This window comes from Clytia hemisphaerica, unplaced genomic scaffold (genome assembly GCF_902728285.1).
Source record: "Clytia hemisphaerica strain Z4C2 unplaced genomic scaffold, Clytia hemisphaerica genome assembly, whole genome shotgun sequence".
NCBI lineage: Eukaryota > Metazoa > Cnidaria > Hydrozoa > Leptothecata > Clytiidae > Clytia > Clytia hemisphaerica.
The window spans coordinates 270,016-295,474 of NW_027104588.1; the positions used below are offsets into that span (position 1 = coordinate 270,016).

Here is a 25,459-nt window from a genome sequence, read left to right on the forward strand (position 1 = left end):
AAAATTTAGTCGGCCTTAATTTTTGTCGGCCCAAATTTTTAGTCGGCCCTAATTTTAGTCACCAATCCAAAATTTTGTCAACTTAGTCCGACTAAGTTTTGGCCAATAAGTATCGTATATTTCAATTCAAGCTTAACGTACCCAGGGTTTTTTCGTCCAACAAATCGCATTTATTTTATAACACAATCAACGGACAAACACTTGAACAAAGAACAAAGAATGTAGTTATGCTGTGGAAAACAAAAGATTCCCCTTTAAGAGGAAATGATTACAGAATAATAAAGTGAAAACATTTGCCGACCACTTCATGTATCATTATATTATAATTAATAAAATTTTACCGATTTTACGGAATAGGATGGACAACTTTCGATTAGCTCATGGTTCGATGTTAAATCGTAAGGTTCAATGTCTGAGTAATCGAGGTGAAAGTCCGCATATGACAGTCAGGGATAACTTCAAATTAGCCTATCATCTCGGAATATCACCTAATTAGCCTAGAATAAGCAAATTAGCCCATTTCATATAGGCTAATTAGCTCATAATGAAGAAAAATTAGATTTTTGAGCCAAATACTAATAGTCGCATCTTTTTTTCACTAAAAACAAATCTTATATGTTTCAAAGAACATTCTCCACTTAAAAATCTTTTGTGTTCAGCTCCCAGAAAAAATGTATAGGCTAATTTTCTGATCTTAGTAACGTGTGCAAAAAAATATTTTCCGCGAAAAATGTCAAAGCTTTTATACTGCGCATGTTCGGCGCATGCGCAGTTAGAAAAAATTGAATATCTCCTATTCTGCAGCTGATTAAGAGGTAATATTTGGAATATACATTAATTGAGTGATTAGAGATTAATCTGAGGATTTATAGGATGCGACTATTAGTATTTGGCTCAAAAATCAAGTTTTTCTTCATTATGAGCTTATTCTAGGCTAATTAGGTGATATTCCGAGATGGTAGGCTAATTTGAAGTTATCCCTGACTGTATGAGGCGCAACTAAATGTGAAAATATATTGTTCCATTTCCATAAAATCCAAAGTCTCCGGTTTTTCCTTTACACGGGTTGCAAAATTATATCAATGCAGTCAAAACATGTGATTACTCGAAAAAGTTCACGTGATTTTATTCCCATGTTTTACTTGCTTTACAACTTACAGCTGATATATATAAATGAAATAAATGTCATGTAACAACCACTTAAAATTTCGAGTAAAAGCGTGATTTGTCTTCAGACTTTTGCAACCTGTGAATTTTACAATTATAAAATAGGCCGGCAAAATGGTTTTTCGATACCTAAACCCAATAGCCAGACGAGAGTCTTCGTCTATTTAAATTTTAGTGGCTTTGATTAATTTATCAAATTTCGCCTGTTGAATATCGCGAAAAAATATTTCTATTGTAGAATTTAAAAAAAAAATTCAAAAATGTTATGACAAAAATCCAAAAAAATCAATACTAAAAATTTGAAAAAGAAAACTAAGCTTACTTTAAAATGAAAATGTATGACGAGTGAGGTTATAAAATCAAGCAAAGTATAGCCCGAAGCTAATCTTCAACCATGTTCAGGCAAGAAAAAATGTTAAGGATTTGCTTCATATTTCAGACCGGTAATTAAATCAATCACTTTCTTTGTATATTTTTGCATTGCACACTTTCAAAGGTTTCGTGCGCGAGAAATTTATCTAGCATTTGTGTGAAAACCACGCGGGTCCCGCAAATATGTATTCAAATCCCAATGCAATTACACCCGACACCCCTTCCTCACAGACCCGGTAGGATTTTTTCAGCCAGTGAGTAAAAATAACGGACTGAAACTCGATAGGGAAATTTTTATCTTTTTTTATGGCTTGGGATTTGCATTCCATTTTTTTCAAGTCAGAAAATTCAGCTAGGGATATTCAAATCGATATCTTGCAGTGCGAGGATTTGCTTTTTTTATTTTTCCAACGGCGACAAAAATTGGAGTAAAATCATCCACTGGGGACGTTATTTTGGCCAATTCTTCCAGTGGGAGGGGGCCCCACCGGGTCTGTCAGAAGGAGGTGTCTAATCTGTGTGTTATGAGGAAGATTGTGTGAAAGGCCGTGAATATAATTTGTTCTGTTGTATAAATTCAAACTTGGATATATATTATAAGTTTGCAATATAAAAAAAAACGTAAGATGGAAGAACACTACTGTGTTACAATTCAAGCTTGATAGTGAGTCATATTCAAAAACGTTTTGTATAGTAGAAAAATTGGGTTCTTAGCCTAAGAGAAAGTTGCTGAAGAAAATTAAGCCAGAGGTCTGACTCTAAAAAGTTGTCCGGCGGAGTCGGTTGTTAAAATGAAGGGGTTTTCGAGAAACCCTTCAATAATCAAACAAATGGTGTTGAGCCTCCAATGTGACCTCTACAATAAATTCCATCCCATTTTATTTCCGCCGCAGTCATTGAACTAGTGTTAAAGATGTAAAAATGTTTGTGTGCCTCAACTTAAAAAAATTAGGCATTGTCCAAACAAAAGACCAGTAATTAAAAAAAAAACTAACCACGAAACACCAGAATTCCAAAGTTTGTAGCATCTATAATGATAATCATTTATAGTAAAAAAAAGTTTCTAACATCGCATTTAATTCTAAGCATTCAATACAAATGATATCCATCAATCCTCACTACCACTGGAATCTTCGGTATCACTTCTAGTATCTGAGGCTCCTTTACCAGAAAACAGTACTTTGTATGCCAATTTCAAGACCAAAAATCCCCAATAAAAGTTCAAGAATAACAGTACGAAACAGAGGCAAACTAAAGTATTAAAAACAATACCTTTACTTTCATTGTTATAATGGAAGAATGCGTATGCTACCCATCCAGGGTAATAAATGAGTCTCGTAACAAAAAATAAGATGGCAAAAATACCAAATAACACATCGCAAACTTTTTGTAGTTTAGCGTAATTTGTTAGTTTAGCAGATTCTAACCAAAAGTCTGCTGTATCGTGTATAAACATGATGATAGCTCCAAAACGGTATGCTGATAGGAGAAACGAACCCAGTAAAAGTGTGAGGGTGACTACGTGGTGGATAAACTGCTGTAGGAAATCTTTACGTTTTGTGTCGTAAAATTGCGAGAAAAGGAGTGAAAAGTAGAATGAGATCTCAGCGAAATAGTATACTTTCAATTCGATTGTAAAAGGATGATTGATATAGCCTGGTAGCCAAGTGGAGTGATCCATAAACCAATCACTTTTAGCCAGTATTAAAAGCCCGTAGATGAATAGTAATAAGTAAACAAAGGCTCTCCAGCAGGTCTCAGTAGCTTTGTTCATTTTGGAGTTCTTAGAACTTGCTCTGCGGCGTCGAAACCAAGAATTCACTTCACTTGTGGTCATGGCAGTCTCCTTGGCAATGGCTTCATACTCCTTTGTTTTTGGATACTTAGTGACCGTATCGTAAACCAATTCACAAAGTTTATTGCGTTCAAAGGTCTTATTTTCAATTCCAAGATATACACAAAATGGTTTTGCTATATATCTTTCGAATAGAAATCGGACGCACGTCAACATAATGACATATATCGGTATAAAGTATAAATCTCGGAAATTTGCTTTAGTGAGTGTGTCAGTGGATTCATAATCTTTCCATGTTCTTCCAGGAGGTAACCAAAAGCTTTCAGTCCAAAACCAATGGACTTCTTGTTCCACAATGTCAGAATTCATCATTTATAATCTAGTAACGTGTTCTTCTCTTCTTCACAAACAATTTAAATCCTGAAAAATCAAAAGAAAACAAAACTGAGAAATCTGAAGTTAGAAGATTCGCAATCGACTTCAAAATTCAAGTCTTAAAAATAAGCGAAACCCGATCGTCAGTACGACAAAGTTCTATGGATTATTTGGGTTAAGGTAACGCGATTAAAATTACTATTATAAGAGAACGTTCAATTTGGATGTAAATTTTCTATCCATCTCATCACGACAAACCACCACTGAGCCCAAATTAAAATTTCGTGACGGATTTAACAAACGGAAAATCTAAGAATTTCACTTAATATTGGTTGAGGTTGAAAAACTATTTTAAGATACTTAAAATGAATCTTTTTTACTAAAGATAAAATGAAAGGCCTTAGAGATCAGAATTACAGCAACAATAACGACCTAGCATTGAACAAATCCACTTCAGGTTTGATAAAAAAAGTGTGACTATTTCACAATAAACTTTTTAGTTTTCACCCTAACGAAGAAACAATTTTGCACCCATGCCTCTACATGAAAGTAAACCGTATCAAAATAAGGCCATTATAAGAACATCGATGCTTTTGATACCTTTCTAGAGTAGTGAGATAGTGACAGAGCTAGCACATTTTTGACACCTCTAGCAATGCCGAAAGTGAGTGACACTACAGAAAGTGAGTGACACTACAGAAAGTGAGTGACACTACAGAAAGTGAGTACACGGCAGAACGTGATTGACACCTTACAGAAAGTGAGTGTCACCACAGAATAAGTTTCAAGTGGTAAATAATTTTCTGGTTATCTACAAAAGCATTAAAGTCATTTTCCCTATCGGAAACACCCGAAAACACCGGAATTTGACCAATGAGTGTTACTAAAATTGCAACACATGGGTCAAATTCAACACCTCCAGCACTACCTAAAGAATAAGTTCCAAGTGGTAAATAATTTTCTGGTTATCTATTAAAGCACTGAGCTTCTTAATCTAATTATTCATAAATCATAAAAACTGAGTACATTGTTGACAATAACACCATCACCATGTGAAAGATTTGATATATAGGTAATTTTATCAGTAACAGGAAACATATGCGAGATAGCAACAATTCTTATTAAAGAAAATAACCAAGTCTTATTTCTAATTGTAAAAGATGAATTTGGAAACGTTCGTTTTTTGAAAGTCTTCAAGGCATTTGATTGAAAATTCTTTAAGCGTTTATTAAGCTTGTACATTTTTTGAGGTAAGCAACACTGCTGCACATGTAAAAATCGAGTCAGGTATAAACAAGTCGAGGTTGATGAATTAAGCAAATCAAAGTGAAATTCTCAAATCGGAAGAACAAAAGAACATTAAATTTTGATGATGAAAACTACTTTAATAAAGACAAGGAGGAGTTTTTTATCATAATTCAACGACCCAACATTTGAAGTCCAAAGAAAATTCGTGAAGGATGCTCAGAGGAGTACCCAGAGTCAATTAAATTACCACTATTGTCTAGCCACTGGAAACAAGTGTTCATAGAAGATGGTTTTTCGAACTTCACGAAAGTTGTTAATGAACGGGAATCAAACGATATATTTGCAATAGTACGCTGGGTGGATGGAGAAATTGAGTATATAAAGTTGGAACTCTTAGCTGATGATCGATGGATTAAAAATCTAAGATTACAAAAATTTTAGATTGTTAAATAGGGAATGAATGAAATTTGAGAAGAAACAAAACAACATTGGTTACAAAATTGAACATGGATACACCAAATAAAAGATGTGTAAACGAATGTATTTAAGTTATTACTATAATCTAAAAACCCTATGTAACACTACTTTGAACTAAAATCGTAGAGGCAATAAAAAGAACTAAGAAAACAAAAATATTTATTGCTTGATGGTAATATATTTCTAGCTTATAAAAACAATGTTATCATTTACAAGGATCAAATCTCATTCTTTCATTGCATCATTTGGAATTTGTCGATTAATTAGAAAGCGACGTTTTTTCAACAGCGAAATCTAATGCTTCTTCTTCAAAATCCATGTCTTCCTCATCTCTAACCCTTTGTAAAGTTTCCATCACAGATTTATGTGTTTTATCCTTTTTCATTGCTCGAAGAAAAAGGATTTTGTATTTATAAATCTCATGAATTGATAAGCCAGTCTCTTGACATTCGTTCAACATGCTCTCCCAAATATTAAATGTTTCTTTAACACCTTGAGATTCTTCACTATCACTGGACATGGGCTCGCTGTCTGTAAAGTCTTCATCAGACTCTTCATCTTCTTCTTCAGATTCTTCAGGGTGGGCCTTTGCAACATGTCGATTATAGTTGCTTGCTTTTATTGGAAAAGGTCTTTTCGCAATCGTCGCATTCATACATCGTGTTTCTTCCGCTGGTTTTAAACTTATTTGAAGAAGTAGCATCCTTACTTACGAATTTATATGCAAAACACAAGAGTAATCCGATATCGGGTTTCTCTTTAGGAGCCTGGTTTCTCTCTAAGATCTTTGTTTCTTCCAGATTACCTAGTCTTTATTGGTCCACGTTCGTTTCTTGGTCCGGGACTAGCTTGAGAAATCTAGTCTTACTTGATCCTCTTTTGGGACTCCAGTAGTTCTTTACCTAGTCCTCCAACCAATTCTTATTGGTGGCTGAAAAAGGTAATCCCTTTTTGTGTCGACATAGTCCCTTTTAGACTTCTATTAGGACTACGCGATTCCTGTTTCGGACTACTTAGTTTTGATGAATCGTTTTCGGAATTAGCTAAATCCTGTTTTGGATACCCACTTTAAGCTTCATGAGTATCTAATCCTCTTTTGCATCTACATAATCCTAGCTTAATTATCCTTAGGATTAACGGGATTACCTAATCCTTCTTTGGAACTAACCAATCCTTATCTGGGATTGCCTAATCCCTCTTTGGGATCAACTAATCCTCATTTGAGATTACCCGATCCCTCTTTAGGATCAACTAATCCTCATTTAGGATTACCTAATCCCTCTTTGGGATCAACTAATCCTCATTTGGGATTACCTAATCCCTCTCTGGGATCAACTAATCCTCATTTGGGATTACCTAATCCCTCTTTAGGATCAACTACTCCTCATTTGGGATTACCTAATCCCTCTTTGGGATCAACTAATCCTCATTTGGGATTACCTAGTCCCTCTTTGGGACCAACTAATCCTCATTTGGGGACTAGCTTGAGAAATCTAGTCTTACATGATCCTCTTTTGGGACTATGTAGTTCTGCACCTAGTCTTTGTTAGTCCCTTTTTTGAGACCAACCAATCGGAACTGCATGATTCTAGTTAATCCCTCTTTTAGGATTACTTAATCACTAGTTGGATCCTTTCTTCCAATTCATATAAAAGGCTCATGGTATGTTGTTGTTGTTGTTTCCTTTTTCTTTTCTTTTTTGTTTTGTTTTTACGTGTTTTTTGTTTGGTGTGGGATTTTATTATTTTGTTAGTTACACCCGTAAGTCCCGCCAAAGGCGGGGCTTACGCCCCGGGCCCCGTCAGAAGTGCAGTGAAGGTCAAATTTAGGGATAAACATAAATCTGATCAACTTTGACGTTTCAAGTCATTGATAAGCATCTTTGAAGCTAACACATTCATGCAGTAAAAGTCGTAACGACTGCTAAAAAATTAAACTATGATTTAAACAATGGATGTAAAGCTAAAGCATCCTTTTAGTATACTCGTTAGCTGTTTAAGAGGTGCAGAGAAATCTGTTTTTGCCCAAAATCTTATCAGATACAGAAATGATGTTTTCGATAAAGAGTTTGATAGAATCATGATAGAATAGTATGGTTATCACCAAGCATCAGGAAGAACTTTTGGAAAGGTTGAAGTCCTACTTTCCAACCGTAGAATATGTAATTGGTTTGCCCGCCGATCTTGATGAAATGTTCGACAAATCGAAAAACAATCTGCAAAGGTGTTTATCACAAAGTGATCGAATTTATATTTATCCCTAAATTTGACCTTCACTGCACTTCTGACGGGGCCCGGGGCGTAAGCCCCGCCTTTGGCGGGACTTACGGGTGTAACTAACAAAATAATAAAATCCCACACCAAACAAAAAACACGTAAAAACAAAACAAAAAAGAAAAGAAAAAGGAAACAACAACAACAACATACCATGAGCCTTTTATATGAATTGGAAGAAAGGATCCAACTAGTGATTAAGTAATCCTAAAAGAGGGATTAACTAGAATCATGCAGTTCCGATTGGTTGGTCTCAAAAAAGGGACTAACAAAGACTAGGTGCAGAACTACATAGTCCCAAAAGAGGATCATGTAAGACTAGATTTCTCAAGCTAGTCCCCAAATGAGGATTAGTTGGTCCCAAAGAGGGACTAGGTAATCCCAAATGAGGATTAGTTGATCCCAAAGAGGGATTAGGTAATCCCAAATGAGGAGTAGTTGATCCTAAAGAGGGATTAGGTAATCCCAAATGAGGATTAGTTGATCCCAGAGAGGGATTAGGTAATCCCAAATGAGGATTAGTTGATCCCAAAGAGGGATTAGGTAATCCTAAATGAGGATTAGTTGATCCTAAAGAGGGATCGGGTAATCTCAAATGAGGATTAGTTGATCCCAAAGAGGGATTAGGCAATCCCAGATAAGGATTGGTTAGTTCCAAAGGGATTAGGTAATCCCGTTAATCCTAAGGATAATTAAGCTAGGATTATGTAGATGCAAAAAGAGATTAGATACTCATGAAGCTTAAAGTGGGTATCCAAAACAGGATTTAGCTAATTCCGAAAACGATTCATCAAAACTAAGTAGTCCGAAACAGGAATCGCGTAGTCCTAATAGAAGTCTAAAAGGGACTATGTCGACACAAAAAGGGATTACCTTTTTCAGCCACCAATAAGAATTGGTTGGAGGACTAGGTAAAGAACTACTGGAGTCCCAAAAGAGGATCAAGTAAGACTAGATTTCTCAAGCTAGTCCCGGACCAAGAAACGAACGTGGACCAATAAAGACTAGGTAATCTGGAAGAAACAAAGATCTTAGAGAGAAACCAGGCTCCTAAAGAGAAACCCGATATCGGATTACTCTTGTGTTTTGCATATAAATTCGTAAGTAAGGATGCTACTTCTTCAAATAAGTTTAAAACCAGCGGAAGAAACACGATGTATGAATGCGACGATTGCGAAAAGACCTTTTCCAATAAAAGCAACTATAATCGACATGTTGCAAAGGCCCACCCTGAAGAATCTGAAGAAGAAGATGAAGAGTCTGATGAAGACTTTACAGACAGCGAGCCCATGTCCAGTGATAGTGAAGAATCTCAAGGTGTTAAAGAAACATTTAATATTTGGGAGAGCATGTTGAACGAATGTCAAGAGACTGGCTTATCAATTCATGAGATTTATAAATACAAAATCCTTTTTCTTCGAGCAATGAAAAAGGATAAAACACATAAATCTGTGATGGAAACTTTACAAAGGGTTAGAGATGAGGAAGACATGGATTTTGAAGAAGCATTAGATTTCGCTGTTGAAAAACGTCGCTTTCTAATTAATCGACAAATTCCAAATGATGCAATGAAAGAATGAGATTTGATCCTTGTAAATGATAACATTGTTTTTATAAGCTAGAAATATATTACCATCAAGCAATAAATATTTTTGTTTTCTTAGTTCTTTTTATTGCCTCTACGATTTTAGTTCAAAGTAGTGTTACATAGGGTTTTTAGATTATAGTAATAACTTAAATACATTCGTTTACACATCTTTTATTTGGTGTATGTGTATCCATGTTCAATTTTGTAACCAATGTTGTTTTGTTTCTTCTCAAATTTCATTCATTCCCTATTTAACAATCTAAAATTTTTGTAATCTTAGATTTTTAATCCATCGATCATCAGCTAAGAGTTCCAACTTTATATACTCAATTTCTCCATCCACCCAGCGTACTATTGCAAATATATCGTTTGATTCCCGTTCATTAACAACTTTCGTGAAGTTCGAAAAACCATCTTCTATGAACACTTGTTTCCAGTGGCTAGACAATAGTGGTAATTTAATTGACTCTGGGTACTCCTCTGAGCATCCTTCACGAATTTTCTTTGGACTTCAAATGTTGGGTCGTTGAATTATGATAAAAAACTCCTCCTTGTCTTTATTAAAGTAGTTTTCATCATCAAAATTTAATGTTCTTTTGTTCTTCCGATTTGAGAATTTCACTTTGATTTGCTTAATTCATCAACCTCGACTTGTTTATACCTGACTCGATTTTTACATGTGCAGCAGTGTTGCTTACCTCAAAAAATGTACAAGCTTAATAAACGCTTAAAGAATTTTCAATCAAATGCCTTGAAGACTTTCAAAAAACGAACGTTTCCAAATTCATCTTTTACAATTAGAAATAAGACTTGGTTATTTTCTTTAATAAGAATTGTTGCTATCTCGCATATGTTTCCTGTTACTGATAAAATTACCTATATATCAAATCTTTCACATGGTGATGGTGTTATTGTCAACAATGTACTCAGTTTTTATGATTTATGAATAATTAGATTAAGAAGCTCAGTGCTTTAATAGATAACCAGAAAATTATTTACCACTTGGAACTTATTCTTTAGGTAGTGCTGGAGGTGTTGAATTTGACCCATGTGTTGCAATTTTAGTAACACTCATTGGTCAAATTCCGGTGTTTTCGGGTGTTTCCGATAGGGAAAATGACTTTAATGCTTTTGTAGATAACCAGAAAATTATTTACCACTTGAAACTTATTCTGTGGTGACACTCACTTTCTGTAAGGTGTCAATCACGTTCTGCCGTGTACTCACTTTCTGTAGTGTCACTCACTTTCTGTAGTGTCACTCACTTTCTGTAGTGTCACTCACTTTCGGCATTGCTAGAGGTGTCAAAAATGTGCTAGCTCTGTCACTATCTCACTACTTTCTAGCTGTTTCTAAAGAGGTCAAAGAGTAAACTCCTCAAAAGAATTTCAACACTGGAACAGCATTTGTATTGGTCGGGTTTTGAGGTAAGGCATTATAGCCTTCTATTTTTGTAATGTAATACTCTTAGGTGCCAAATAAACGGGGGGTTGGAATAAACTAGGGGTTGGAAAATTTTTGAGATTTCAATAAACGGGGGGACCTAATTGCCGGGGGAGTTGGAAATTGTACTTCTGAAAACCCAAAAATAAGGTAAAATAAGGTAAATATAGGCTAAAATCAGGCTATTTAGAGCAAAATGAGAGGCCTTCCCTTTTGACAGCTGAAAATTTTTTTTAAATCAGTATACGGGGGGGGGTCCTAATAAAGTGTGGGGGTTGGAAAATTTTCGAAAAATTAACAAGCGGGGGGCCCCGTTTATTTGGCACCTAAGAAAACTCGCCCGCTGATCTTATGGATAAAGAAGAACGTCCTTTTCTTATAAAAACCATTGATATATCTTGCAATCTTAACATAAACAAAGTAGAGGTTTAGTCAATGTTTTTGTTGATAAAAAGTGTGATGTAATGACGTATTTCGTAATTCCCGGAAAGTGCATTGAAAGTGACCCAAGCTAAAAACTTCATCATTCATTTATCAAAAATATTTGAAACTCAAACTTTTTGAAGAGTGAATTTTAGCTGCAAAGGCTTTTTGACAACTAGTTCTGGTGATAAACTATCCTTTCCAAGTTTCTTAAACAATTTTTTCAGTCAAGTCCTTAGCAGGAATAATTATAGAGGAAAAAATACGTTCAATAACCCTCCATACAAAAGTTGAGCTAGTGATAGAAAACCAGTCAGTTCAAATTGATGGCTACTATAGTAAAGCAAATGACATATAATTTAAAACTTCCAAAAACACTGTGAAAGGACATAAAAAACTTTTCATTACATTTTTACTTTACGTACTTTAAATATTGAACTTTTCAATAGAATACAAAACCCAAAACATGGAAAACCATATTGTCTTGAAATTTGAAGCTCTCTCGTTTCTCTGCTTTTCTAAATTCTACAGGATAATCGTTTAAGACTACCTATATTTATGTTGAAGAGACATCAGCTAGTAAGCCCTCAATCAATTCAAAGTTTTTACTTCCATTTTGTAAAATGGGGTCCCAACGAAAAGCTGCTTGGACCATATAGTTTGACACAGAACAACTCACATATGTACAAAGAACTCTACTAAACTCCTTTGTCCGAACTCGTTTGAGTGCAAATCTTTGTAAAAAGTGGCGTGATCAGCTATACACTTATCTTCGTAACTACTGAACAGTGAACAGGAATTCTTTAACATTGCATATGTAGGACAGGTTTAAGATAACAGCCTCACTCATTATATTCAAGTGTAATTAGGGAGGTTATCATTTAAACCCCATTAACAAAATAAAGTTGCTAAGCAACAACAACAAGGCTCAAACGATGCATTCATTAAAAAGTCAACATTTTGTGGGTCATTCTATAAAGACATCTCTGAGCAACTAAGAGAAGAAAAACTTGACATATGTGTGAATCTAAAATTGAACCAAACTTAGCGAACGTGTGCCAAAAGCTCTCAAAATTTTCTAACCAAGGATTCTAAACATATAGAGGAAGGATTGTAAATATAAAGATCTTTTTCAGATAGCAGGGCTACCTGGGGCTACTAAATATTCAAAATAAAAATCTAAGGTAATAAACAAACAAGCCTGAAGATAAACTTGATTAGATTTCATTCACTCACTAAAATAAAGATAGATAAAGAACACAAAAACTATCTAAAGTAAAAGAGTTGAAAAAGGAAACAAAATAAAGCCAGGGAAAAATTTTGTTCCTTTGCGAAAGGAAGCATAATTAGCACATAACATGATGCATAAAACTCGACTACTTAAAACTCGAAAATGGCTGTGGCCGAGACAATGAAAGAGATGTTAAAATCCAAGAAAAATTTATAAAAATTATTTTATCAGTCTATTTATTATCAGCGAAAAACCTTTCAACCTACTCTTTAAAACTCTCTCTCAGAAACCAAAGTTCATTTCTTTACACAGTGAAAAACGATTGCACATAAAAAACATTTTTGAAAACAAGAGATAACCTTGTGACAATATTGAAGTGTTAAAATAGACAGAAACGTGGAGCAATCACAAATTAACTGTCATAGCAACAAAATGAGGAACCTCGACCTTTAGACTTCACCACGCGTGTTCTTAAAGTGGCGCGAGAGAATCTCGTCTGATGTTTTGTTTGGCCAAGCGAGTCGGAAAATAGTTTATTTAATTAATTGGATAAAAGAGACAAAACTTATGATGGGTCCTCTAATTCTTTTTATAAGCACAATTTGAAAAGAATCATTATTTAAAACATTCTTTTAATGAAGGAAAGGTTGAGGAGCTGTCTTTGTAAAATATCAGAGTTTAGAGTAAAGGAAAAATTTATTGGCAAGTATACCTTCGTATATAAGATAAGATCTCTTTAAAACAACAACATGCAAACTTCCGTTCTATAGCCACTAGAGAAGTAATAATAAAACGTCGATCAGACGACATTAACACTGAACTGAGCCTTTGATAAATATACAACTGATAACCAAACAAACTTTCACAAGGAAATAAGGAAATATAGAAAGTAAAATAAACTTCCTTGAAAAATTATTCGCAAGCGTTCGAGGTTATAAAATTTGTTTATTCCGTTTAAAAGAGTTTCATAGCCTCATTACGAAAAACAACAAGAAATACCAAAGTACCAAAAAAGGGAAGTTCCGAACGAAGGAAATGTGATTTAGCCTACGTTTCACAGGTGTAAGGCATCCAAACAGTTTTAAGCAAGTAAAACTCACGTACAGGAAAGTAGATTTAAAACTATTTCAGAAACTTGTTGACCATATATTATTAGCAGACTATTCTTTGCCACGGATAGTCATGTGACTTGTGTTTTAGCCAATAGATTTTCTGGATTTCGAGGGGAAAACAAACACTGTGTTCTAACTCACTAAAATGATTTTGTTGATAAATTGTTTGTTTTTATTTGAGTATGTTCGATCTCTCCCCCCTCGTGTGACGTCATTCCGTGGGAAAGAATGACATTTTTCAAAGAAGTCAAAAATGAATTCAGAAATAAAAAAGTTCACCTTTATCTTTTTGTGTCAAACTTCCAGGAATAATTTCATCATTTTCGTCATCCCACCATGAGTTTGATGTGTTTTTTTTTCTGTTGTTTGTTTTTGATTTTAGTATTTTTGTCTACGATGAAAAGTAAATTATACTTTCTACAGTAAATCAAACATGATTAAAACCCCCATGATTATTAAGTACTTCAAGTTAGCATGAAGTTGCCACACATTCGATTGGTCCGATGTAGGGGAATTCAACTTTTTCATTGAAAAGATCAATTACTGTACGGGTTGTAGACAAAGCGATCTACAAAAAGTAAAATCGGAGAAGACACGTACCATATGATGCAAAAGGAGATTGCTAAGAAAGACGACGAAATTAAAAAACTCAAAAAAGAACTGACCAAAAACCGCGAAGTCATCAACAACGACATCGAAAAAATCCTAACAGAAAAATGACTTAGAAGCCAAAACAAGGAAAATGATAAATGAAGAGATACAACAGACAAAAGATTTTATGAAAGAGTCATCACGTAAATAAAACCTACGCTGAAATAACTAAAGCACACAAGGAAAATCTAAAATCTGTTGTTGCGGACCAAAAAGAAGAGGAGAGGAGAGAAAAAGAGATATCGAATCAAGGAAAAGAAACATCATAATTCATAAACTCCCTGAAAAAATCGATGAAACGAAAAAAAAAAGATCAAGAAGAGGACAAAAAGAAAATTGAGGATCTGCTCAAAGATATCGGCATCCGCGACATCAAACCAACGCATCAACATTGTATTGGGTTCGAACATGAAAATGGGCCGAGGAAAAAGCGTTCAATAAAGGTCTCCTTGTAAAGTGAAGAAGAAAAAAAAAAGAATCACGAACAACCTAAAAAAGTTGAAGCGGCTTGGGTATCATCTAAGCCTCGCCGATGATTTTACCATCAATGAAAGAAGAAAAATCAAAGAGATGTGCGAAAAAATCTAAGAAATGGAACTCCGAATGTGATGGTGGTTTCATTTGGCGTGTGAGAGGAAGTCCCAGAACAGATGACCTTCGCTTAATAGAATCAGACAAAAAAATTGCCAACCAGAAGCTGTCAATATCTCTAGCCTCAGTAGCAGTGACGATGAGCTGCCAACAAAACATTAGTTTTTTTAATTGTAAAGTAGCGTTGACTTTTATTAGCCTTTGTTGTTGCCTTTTCGTCAACATGAAATAAACTATTACATATATACAACTTTCTCGGCCTTGTTTCTCTTTCGCCTTAACCATAAAAATAGAAAATTAAAAAATCGTGAAAAAGTTCCTATCTATACCAAATACAAGGTTAGTTCTGTTCAGGTATATCAATTTTTTTAGTACAAACTCGTCTAAGGTTCTACCTGTTTGAGGCTCGAAAATCTTTTTACAGTGATCGCAAACTACCCTTCTATTTCTATGAAAAAGAACTATTACTAAATTTAGATTTAGCGAAACAGAGAGGACTACTGTTTCTATCGCATTGATGACATTAATCCAGTAACGTTCTGGAAGAAGGTCTTCTATCTGTACGTCTATGTACATCATAATAGGTGGTCAAATAATTATGTTTGTACGGAAAGCTGTTAATCAGAGTTCATTATTCTCTCAGATTGAAGAATAGCTTTTCACGTGTCAACCTATGGTCGAATCACAAGCAAGCCTTTGTCATCAATTTTGGCCGTCAACGTCTGCTTGCTGAGTTATCAGGTCATATCGTTTTTTCTTGTGAATATTCCGAATTTGTTCCCATCTTCCTCCTTTTACATCTTATTGTGGTGGAGGGCGTGGGGGTGGACCACGTGGTGGTGGCATAGGAGGTCTTGGAGGCATATTGAAACCTAATGAAAATTACGAATTGATCTACTGAGATTTCTATGCATGATTGAAAACTTCTTCATGTGTTGATTCTATTTAAAAAAACCTTCTATTCTTGATAAGAAGTTAATAAGAATCGAAAATAATTCTAATTTCAAACAATAACAACAATAATAATAAGAAGAAAAGGGTTCCCAATCAAACTAAAACGAAAGTAGAATTAAACAAGTGAGATTTTCGATGATAAAAAATCCAAAAAACGACTTTACCCATATTATTAGGTGGTGGCCCACGCATACCAGGGGGAGGACCCATAGGAGGCGGGCCTCCCATTCCACGTTGACCCCATGGTGGACGATTCTGCATTCCTCCTGAAGAAAAAAACAAGAAAAGTAAATTCCCCGGGATGATTTTTCACAAGCATAACAATTTGCATTCATGATTAATTCTTACAGTCGGGAACACTAAATTACTTCCCGTTAAGGCAATAGTTGCCTTTTTCATGTAGTGGTACCGACTGTCTTATTTCTATATTTTCATCTTCTCATGATAAAACAAAACATTGTTTTTGACGTTCATCTAACGTTTTGATGCGATCGACAGAAAATTTAAATCTTCAAATTGAAAAAAAGATCACACAGAAGTAAGCATTAGCTTCAAATTAAGACATAACATTGACTTTAGACAGACTGCATTGGCTTTAGACAGTCGACAGTTGACCTTCCGCAGAATGCTGTTAAAAAGAAAGAAATGCAAGGAAGAAAGCTTATCTAAACTAGCCTACCGAATTGAGGTGGAGGGCGTGGTGGACCTCTTGAACCATCCATTGGTGGTGGCGGACCACCCATCATAGGAGGCGGACCTCGCATACCCTGAGATAGAAAGAATAAAGAATTAAATAATCTCAAAATTTGGAGCCAAATAAAAAACATGTTTTCTTTAATAATAATGAAAACACATGGCAATCTGCAAAAAGGAACATGTTTAGATTTGAGCGGGAAGATACTTAATAGATTCAAACCTGATCCTGGCCTCCTGGTGGTGGTGGTGGGAATCCAGGTGGAGGCATATTTGGTGGGAAACCCATAGGTGGGCCCATTGGCGGTCCCATGCCTGGCATATTGGGTGGTGGGCCTCCCCATCCACCCCCTGGAGGCATTGGAGGTCCACCCATTGGAGGTCCACCCATTGGAGGCTGCATTCCCATGGGAGGCATGGGTGGTGGCATAGGAGGCCCTCCCATCGGAGGTTGTTGTGGTTCTGGAGCTGGCTCAGGTTGTGTTGGTGGTGCGTCAGCAAACAGTTGATGGGGCCTGTCAGTTTGTGTCAAAGGATTGTTTGCTGCAAGCAATCGCTCTGGAAAAGGAAAGAAAACAAATTTTTAAAAATATAGCTAATCAAAACATCCATCATTTGAATCTTTCTATCATTTGAACCAATTCTCAATTGCCATCATGGAGAAACACTGGTAGAGTGCTTTCCATAATTCAATCTCTCTATAGTTGATTATATTGGTCAGAATTCGCTTTCCTTTTTAATCTTGAATTAATTAGAGCCAACCGTCTTGATAAAAAAGAGATTGATAGTTCAAAGATTTATAGAGTATTAAAGGAACATTACCCGCCGCAGAACCGTGACGTTCTCCTTTGGCATCTTTCTTGAAAGAGTAAGAGACAGTGATTGGCCTATTGGAAAGGTATTGACCGTTCATAGCATCGATGGCTGCATCAGACGCATCAAAACTGGCAAAATTGACGAACGCAAAACCTTTGGAGGTACCAGTCTCTGGATCTCTCATAATCTGAAAATGTAGAGAAAGAAAATGAATCGAGTCAGGTCTAGTCGACAGATTGATTAACCATTCATACTACGTACGATTTCATGAAGAAACAAATATGTAGTATAGGTGTTCCTATCACAACATTGGCAATATTACATGGTCATCAGCAGTCATAAATTATTAGCTGTGATGATTTTAATGCCATTGGCTGGCTTGGTAGATACTTTACATAATATCATAACAAAATTTCATTTGTGAGGTTACATTTCACTGTTTGCAAAAACTAATTCTTAGTGGGAAAAATGACAATAAGACAGTTATCAAACATACCTTTGGTGTTTGCAGGATGACACCAAATGCGCTGAAAGTATCGTAAAGTAACTTCTCATCAATATCAGGATCAAGATTACCAATGAAAATATTGGCACCAACATCGAGATTCTTATTATGTGCTGAAGCCTTACAAAAAAAACAAGTGTACAACTACAATTAGTATAAATTACTCGTCATTGACAAAATTTAAAAAAGAACTCACATTTAAGCCAACAGTACTGATTAGACAAACATCTTTTGTCCCTATTATCTAAATCTTATTTTTACTTTATTCTACCTCCATGTTCTAGACACAATCATGTAATACTTCTTTTTTCAGAATTTTTTAACGACCACCTTAATACATCTCTAGATTTTGAAACAGCAAAAAGCCCTTACCTTGTTTACACGAATGGGTTTACCATAGACTTTGATCATATTCATGATTTTTATAGCATAATCAGCATCTTCCTCAGACATGAACTCAATGAACCCATAACTCTGATGATTTTGTGTGATCCTATCTTTCGGCATGTGAACATTCACTGAGGGGAAAGTAACAATGTGAACAAAAAATAGAACTTTAAGAAAATAGGAATAAGACAAGACTTTTTCTACATGTAATATACAATGGACGATCATTATTTTTTAAGAAAGATCTACCCTCACCCCCTTCCATGGACAATATTTTTCTTGAATTGTTCATATGGGCGAAATTTTTGGGTGAATAATAAATAAAGAACATACCAACTGGACCAGCCTGAAGAAAGAGTTCCCATAAAAGTGCCTCTCCAACCTTTTCGTCAACATTGCCACAATAGACTGTTGCATCTAGAAAACAAAAAAAGCAAACAATTTTCTTTACATTTCATTTTTCAGTGTAACCCTACTAAAAAGATTCCAGACCCTTTCCACTTTTTGCAAAATTAAGAACGCTTTGATGTACATATTTTATAAGTAATTGCTAGCGTCTGAAATAACAAATTTTTAAGCCTACCTTAAGGGAATTAATTTTTGCGACAACTAATTTTTGCGAGGCAGCTTCCCTTGCAAAATACCTTAGGTGGATGAATTTTTGCATGGATTAATTTTGGACAAATTTTGGCCATTTTTGCAAAATTTTGTCCACACGAAAATTTTGAAGGCCTTTGATTCGCGCTTTGATTTTCAGATTTTTCGTTAGTTTGATAACAAGATTTTGTGTGTACAGTGTACACCCCCAGTGTGTGAGTCTTTGATAACTCGAACGGCTACAAGGAATGAAAAGTTATTCAAATTATAGAGACATTCGAGTAATGGAGACTTATTTAAGAGAGTTTCTTAGCTAAATTTTTGCGAATTTTGCGAGAGATGAGAGTTTGAAAATTTTCGCGAGGGATTATATAGCGTGAAAAAGGCGAATTTCGGAAAAATTCGCGAAATATAATCCCCACCTGTCCCCGCGAAAATTTATACCCTAAGGTAACTTTTTTGTGGTTTTTCTGGTTCCTTTCTTGGAATATTTAAGTTTCTGAGCCACCTGGATTTCTCATTTGAGGAGAAGTGAATAATATCAATCGTTCGGAAATGTCTTACTGATCATTTTTGAGATACAAACTTGGCTCTGAAAAGTTTATATCTCCAGATTAGAGCACTTTAGTTTTATCACATTTTACAGCAGCTACAAAATTTTTTAGATGGGTAGGTCAGTCTATGCTTAAACTCCTATAACGAGATTACGGGATTTGGAGTACGGGCTGATTTTTTTTTCATTTTCAGTGGTTTCATTTTCGATTTCAAGCCAACATCTTAGCAACGGGGTGCTCCCCATAGTTACAGGGGTTTGTGCAAAAAACCACAGCCCTGTGAATTCAGAAGAAATCATATCGGCACCCGACCAAAACCGGCCATAGGCCGGCAAAATTTTGCCGACCTAGAGGTCATTTTAGGTCGGCAAAGCCGTCCTAAGTAGCTTGTTTAGGTCGGCAAAGACAATAAATTTCCTACAGTTAGTTTAACTATCCTTAATAATTGTGTTAATAAGTTTTATGTTTTATAAAGAGAATGGAATGAGGCTCAATTATCGTGTGTTATCAAATGATAGCACAATTAGATTAACCTAACAAATAATATTTTTCCTCTTTAGGTCGGCTTTGCCGACCCAAAACATTTCTTTTGTCGGCACGCCGACCTAGAGTGTAAATTACGTCGGCAAACAAAAGCCGACTTCAGCTCAGGTTACGTCGGCTTTCAGGTCGGCATTGCCGAATGCCGACCTGGATTCACAGGGCTGAAACCAAACATAGAAAGTTTTCCAAATCCCCTATTTCGATTGAAAAAGTTAAATGTACATACTTTCTAGCTGTTAAATGTACTTTTTTTTGGCTTGCTTTTCGATAATTTTTAATGTGACTTTGTAAGCCACAAAATTGTACTTACAATTAAATTTTTGTAATTTTTTACACCTACTAGTGTTATACTTTAATGATTGAGTGCCAAAAACTTGTGAGACATAAGATTTCACCTTTATTTCACCTATTCACCTATTTCCCTTGTGTAAGCCACATTTTTGACTATTTCCATTATTGAGAACTCAGCCTTCAAAATTTCTTGGTATGGTAAGCCACATGACCAGTAAGCCACATTTTTTAACCAAACTTTACTTGCTTGTAACTCCCCTTTAAGCAAGCCACAAAAATTCGCCCTTTAAGCAATGGATAGCTAATTTCCTCAGCTTAACCATCAAAGCGATCCTAAGTGTAAGCCACATAATTTTCCCAAGTTATGGTCAATTTAGTGGCTGATAGTAAAAATGTCACAAAACAGGGGTTTATTTTTTAGTGGGATCAAACATTTACTTTCGCGAAAAGGGTTAAAATTCCCGAAAATCGCAGTTTCAAAGTCAAAGTTTCTACTCGCGAAAGTTTGTACGCCTAAAGTAACTCTCAAATCAAATTCCCGCTTTCTTCAGTAAATTGAAGATGAGAAAAAACCTAAGCCTTAGGATCACCGATTGAAACAAATATATGAAGGGTGGGGATTTTACAGCTGCCCGTCGTGCAAGGCACTGAAACGCCACGAGTGCCAAAAAGAAGGGCCCAGTGAAATGTGGCAATCTCATTGGTGGAAATTTGATAAACCTGCAAAGGAGCGCTGGGAAGCAATCAGTAGAAGAGACCACTTTCGTTTTTGATGCAGATTGTGATATAAACCTTTCTCACAGGCATTACTTGTCAATGTGTTGTGTGAACTTGTCAGCATTGTATTGTTGTAAAAGGAAAGATAAAAGAGGTAAGACTAGCCTAGTTTCTAATCCTCATATAGGAGTTTAAGCTTAGACTGTAGGTCACTTACTTAACCCTATTCCTACTAGGGGGGAGCTGTTTCTGTTTGGGGGTAAAAATATTGTTATTAATAGCTCCTGAAGTAATAGAGTTTTTGGCATGAAAATTTCTGTAAATTCCCAATTTTAATTTATAAATATAGCTTCAAAATAAAAATAAAATTGACACCTAAAAATTTTCACACATTGAGCATGATGACATTTCTTACATGACAGTAAGATGTCACAAAAATTGACACATTTCCAATACAAATTAATTTTTCATGTCAAATATATCGTTTAAAAACCGTAATTTATCAAATATTTAGGATAAAATAAGCCTTTTAGACTTAGGATTGTTCCAATGCACTTCCGGTGTTACCAGAAAAAGATATCTGCGATATAATTACGATAGCTCTTGCTGTGCTAATCATGTGAAAACTAACTGCTCACGCAGGTATTTTAAAAAAATCACCCAAATCATGGTAGTTTCAATTTTTCTACCAGTGATGCTTTCGAATATAATGTGACAAATTCAATTTTATTAATGGCTGAACCGTCATCCTAAAAGACTGTAAGTATTTCATTTGACCAAAGTCCATCACCTGGGGACAAATATTTTTTTATAATTTTTTTAGAACGTTTTTTTTAGCTGCTTCAGAAAACTTCGGAAGTTTCCGGAGCACCGGGCCCAGGAGGCCGAGGGTATCAGACACGATCCGCAACCTCATCCAAGCCAAACACTGAATTATATCTACTTTGCTAGCGTTTAATAATACAAGATCATGTTTAAAAAAAAACTTGTCTTTGCAGGTCAATATTTATTTGAGCTATGACATTCACGGTATATACGTCTGGAACACATCTGGAATATATTAATGCTTTAAAATTTCCAAACAAAAGTTTTACAATCCGGGTGTACGGTGGTTGAGAAGGGCCACACAAAATACAAATACAAAACCTCAATACATAATCTACAATTCCAATACAAAATAAAGAATTCCAAAACAAAATAAAGAATCCCATAACAAAATAAAAAATTCCAATACAAAATAGAAAGTCCCAATATACAGTATACAAAATAAAAAATTCTGATACAAAATAGCATTATCTCATTTGAGAGTTTATTATGTTATATCGAATAGAGAGGATTTGTTTTTAGACTCAGCATATATATGTATTTCAAACTTAGAATAAATATTTGAAAGTTTAGAATATATATGTAAAAAATGACCACAGAAATGAAGTTTAGCATATATAATAATCCGAGCTTTGAATATTGTCCACAATGGCGCCTCATAAAAGTGGGACCCAAAATCTTGCAATTGAGGACTCCAGGGAAGCCTGAAGTAATGGGAGCCAAAAAGATCAACCTAACTAACTAAAACCTTAAACATCACGGTCAATGATAATAATCCAGGCTCACAACATACCATGAGTGGTCCTAAATCCGAGAACCTTGCCTAAATCCGATGGGGTCTTTCAAAGATACAAACTAAAATAAAAACAAACCTTTCGCTGTGACGCAATGAAGTTACCAAAGTCTCAACTAAACTGAGAGATTTGATACACTGAACCAATTGAACCAAATAAGAATAATTGCTTCTTATACAAAACATAATTTTTTATTACAAAATTGTTAACGTTTTAAATACAAACAACGGATTCAGAATAATAGAGGTAATTATTTTTACAAGTCGCACTTTTTTTATCACATTTAAAAATTGACATCTTGTTAGATGTTTTGTTTTGAGAGTTCTTGTTCAATAGTTTATTGTTCAACTTGGAGAGGGAATGTTTGTAAACATAGAATTTTTTTTCATAGCAGTTATTTGGGGGGGGGGGTCGGATTTAGGCAGGGCTGTCGGATTTACCAGACTCGATCAATCGAACTTGTCAAACCAAACAAACCATCAAACTAATTGAACTTCATCGAACAATTAAAGTTCGATTAAAAAAATTAATCAAACTTAATCGAACCACTCACAATTTTACCGGAAATTGGAGTTCGATTAGTTCGGTAGGTTAAGCTACGGATTAGTTCGATTAGTTCGTTATTCCAATCCTTACCTCATTTTGCATAACTTATCGCCACTTCTTAGACCTTTGTAAAGCTGCCATCTTGCCGAGTCCTGGACAATGATATAGTATAGCCTGAAGGGCTAGATAAGCGGCCTTGGTCAAAAAGTGAAGCTCATCTTTGGAAGGATTTCCTACCAGAGTCACGTGACATTACAATAGAATTTCAGCGATGGACCAATAAGAAGCTTCGCGGGTTTTGGAAAACAATAGCAACAATATTTTTTTCCGATATTCACTTTTTTTTGCTGAAGTAAGCTTAAAGTTGCCTATCTAGCCCTTTGGGCTTTACAGATATCTGTGGTCCTGGATATTTTGCTCTCCTGGATATTGAGTTTACCGACCCGAATATTTAGTCCGCACGACTGCCCACGCCACCTGCGCTGCGCGAGCAAACTTTTAAAACGCGCGGTAGTAATATTGACGCATGTATATATTCATGAACTTTTTTCATTTTGTATTGAACATTTTTTATTTTGTATTGAACGTTTTTTATTTTGTACTGTATTGAACTTTTTTTATTTTGTGGTAAACTCTTTTTATTTTGTATTGAACTTTTTTTATTTTGTATTTGAATTTGTTATTTTGTATTGGAATTTTTAAATTTGTGTGGCCCTTCTCGGCCACCGTAGGGTGTTATACTCAACCTGCGCAACTGTTGTTTAGCAAATTATAGGAATGAAAAGTATATTGGGCTCTTCCAGTTAAAGTTCCATTATAGGGGGGTGGACGACAGCGAGGCAAAATGTTTTTTTGAAATTTCTGGATTTCCAATACTAAAGCAATTGAAACTCCTGGATTTCCGATACAAAATCAATTTTTTGGTGGAAAAATCTGGAATTTCCGATACCTTTTTCAAAACTTTGACACATTATGTGGAATTTCCAAGGGTTCAAATAAAAAATTGAGCAGAATTTCCGAAGCACTTTGAAAAATTGACTGGATTTCCGAGTGCTTTTTTTATCTGAAAATTTCCATCATCCACCCCCTATATCAATTTTTTTCTGGAAGAGCCCATTTAAAACGATTGACAAAAAAGTTACAGCTATCAATATCAAGTTGGAGAGTCTGGCTCATCATAAGGATAAACTTTTCAAGTTTAAAGTGTACATCAAGGAAGCTTACTACTGATATTTGGGTCTCCTTTCATTCTTAAATGAATGTTTTTAATTGATTAATTGAATCAAAAAAAATTACCTTGATTTCTTTCTTGAACAACGGCCATGTTGCTTTCCGCGCCGATGTGAGTTTGACAATTTAAGTCCCCCCAAAAGAACGAACTAGCCGATATTCACCAATTATCAAGAAAAGCATTCGCAGGCTTTGTACCTTTGAGTTATGCTTTTTTAAACAAAATTCGAAATTGACCAACATTGAGCTCAGGAAAGGGACAAACGTTAACAGTACAGCACTTAATCTATTAAAACCACTGTCTGTTCAAGCTACGGTGTATTAAAATCCTCTTTTTTCAACTGGCAACGCTCAAAATCGGAAGTACCACGTTTGCCTAGTTTCGGAAAACTGGAAATAAGACAAAAATTGAAAATCTAAAGCTAAAACCAACGACGCAACGTCGCAACGTATGAAGGTAAGAATCGTTAAATGTAAATACTGATCACACTCACGATTTTGTTTCAACCGGGCTACTATATTTTAGGGAAATTTGTTAGTTTTCATCCTATTCATTTTAAATTTTGTGGTCCTTCACTCATCACCAGACGGTGTCAATAATCGAACGAATCGAACGCCGAATCAATCAAACGCAATGGGCCATTCCAGTTTTTATTCGCTTTTAAATGAAATTAACATTCTCAAAAACTATGAGAAATTGCCTAAAATTTGAGCTATAGATGAAACAATTTGAGCCAAGCCAACAGGCCAACCTTGAGAACTAATTTGAAGATCAACTTCCCAAGAAAAAGATCTACGGGGGGGAGGCTGGACCCACCTAGATCCGCGACTGCCGGATAGGCTATTTCCCAGAAATTTTGCCGGACCTCAAACACTGACCCATTTACACGTGCGGAATTGTTTTTATTTTAGCGTATAAACAAGGCCTTAAAAATCGAAGCGCTGTCTCAGGAATTGAATGACAAACTTTGGTTGGTCCAGACCCGATCAATCGAACTTGTCAAACCAATCGAACAATCGAACTAAGGCGGCAATCACAAATATCTTCATTTCGTGTCCTCGTTGGGTCTAAAAAGTGAGTCGGTCGGTCGGTCGGTCGTAAAAATATTCGGGTTTCCATTTTTCCATCCATTTTTGGAGTGTATTTATGGCGCGCCAAAGCGGAAATAAATACTATCTCTCATTTCGCGACACTATCTTTCATTTCGCGACACTATCTTTCATTTCGCAATACTATCTTTTATTTCGCGACACTATCTTT

General features: G+C 35.4%; 1 protein-coding gene and 1 pseudogene across 1 annotated transcript; both read right to left on the reverse strand.

Annotated features, from left to right (window-relative positions):
• Positions 1 to 1,114: 1,114 nt before the first annotated feature.
• On the reverse strand, positions 1,115 to 13,897 carry LOC136823582 (ceramide synthase 6 pseudogene; annotated as a pseudogene).
• A 1,094-nt stretch (positions 13,898 to 14,991) lies between these two features.
• On the reverse strand, positions 14,992 to 24,411 carry LOC136823583 (splicing factor 3B subunit 4-like). Its single transcript, XM_067079764.1, has 9 exons — positions 24,265 to 24,411; positions 18,435 to 18,518; positions 18,087 to 18,232; positions 17,706 to 17,834; positions 17,216 to 17,396; positions 16,617 to 16,951; positions 16,380 to 16,467; positions 15,865 to 15,966; positions 14,992 to 15,618 (listed from the first exon to the last, which is right to left on the reverse strand). The coding sequence occupies exons 1-9, from the start codon at positions 24,290 to 24,292 to the stop codon at positions 15,548 to 15,550; spliced, it is 1,164 nt and encodes a 387-aa protein (XP_066935865.1). The 5' UTR covers positions 24,293 to 24,411; the 3' UTR covers positions 14,992 to 15,547.
• Positions 24,412 to 25,459: the final 1,048 nt, after the last annotated feature.

Bases quoted from the DNA above. Each gene is read 5' to 3' on its own strand.
- LOC136823583 (XM_067079764.1), bottom strand. From the start codon at position 24,292: ATGGCCGTTGTTCAAGAAAGAAATCAAG. The intron at 18,519-24,264 runs GTAATTTTTTTT...TTTGTTTTCTAG, and splicing joins TGTTCAAGAAAGAAATCAAG to ATGCAACAGTCTATTGTGGC. The intron at 16,468-16,616 runs GTTTGAATCTAT...TTTCTATCTCAG, and splicing joins CACCAGGAGGCCAGGATCAG to GGTATGCGAGGTCCGCCTCC.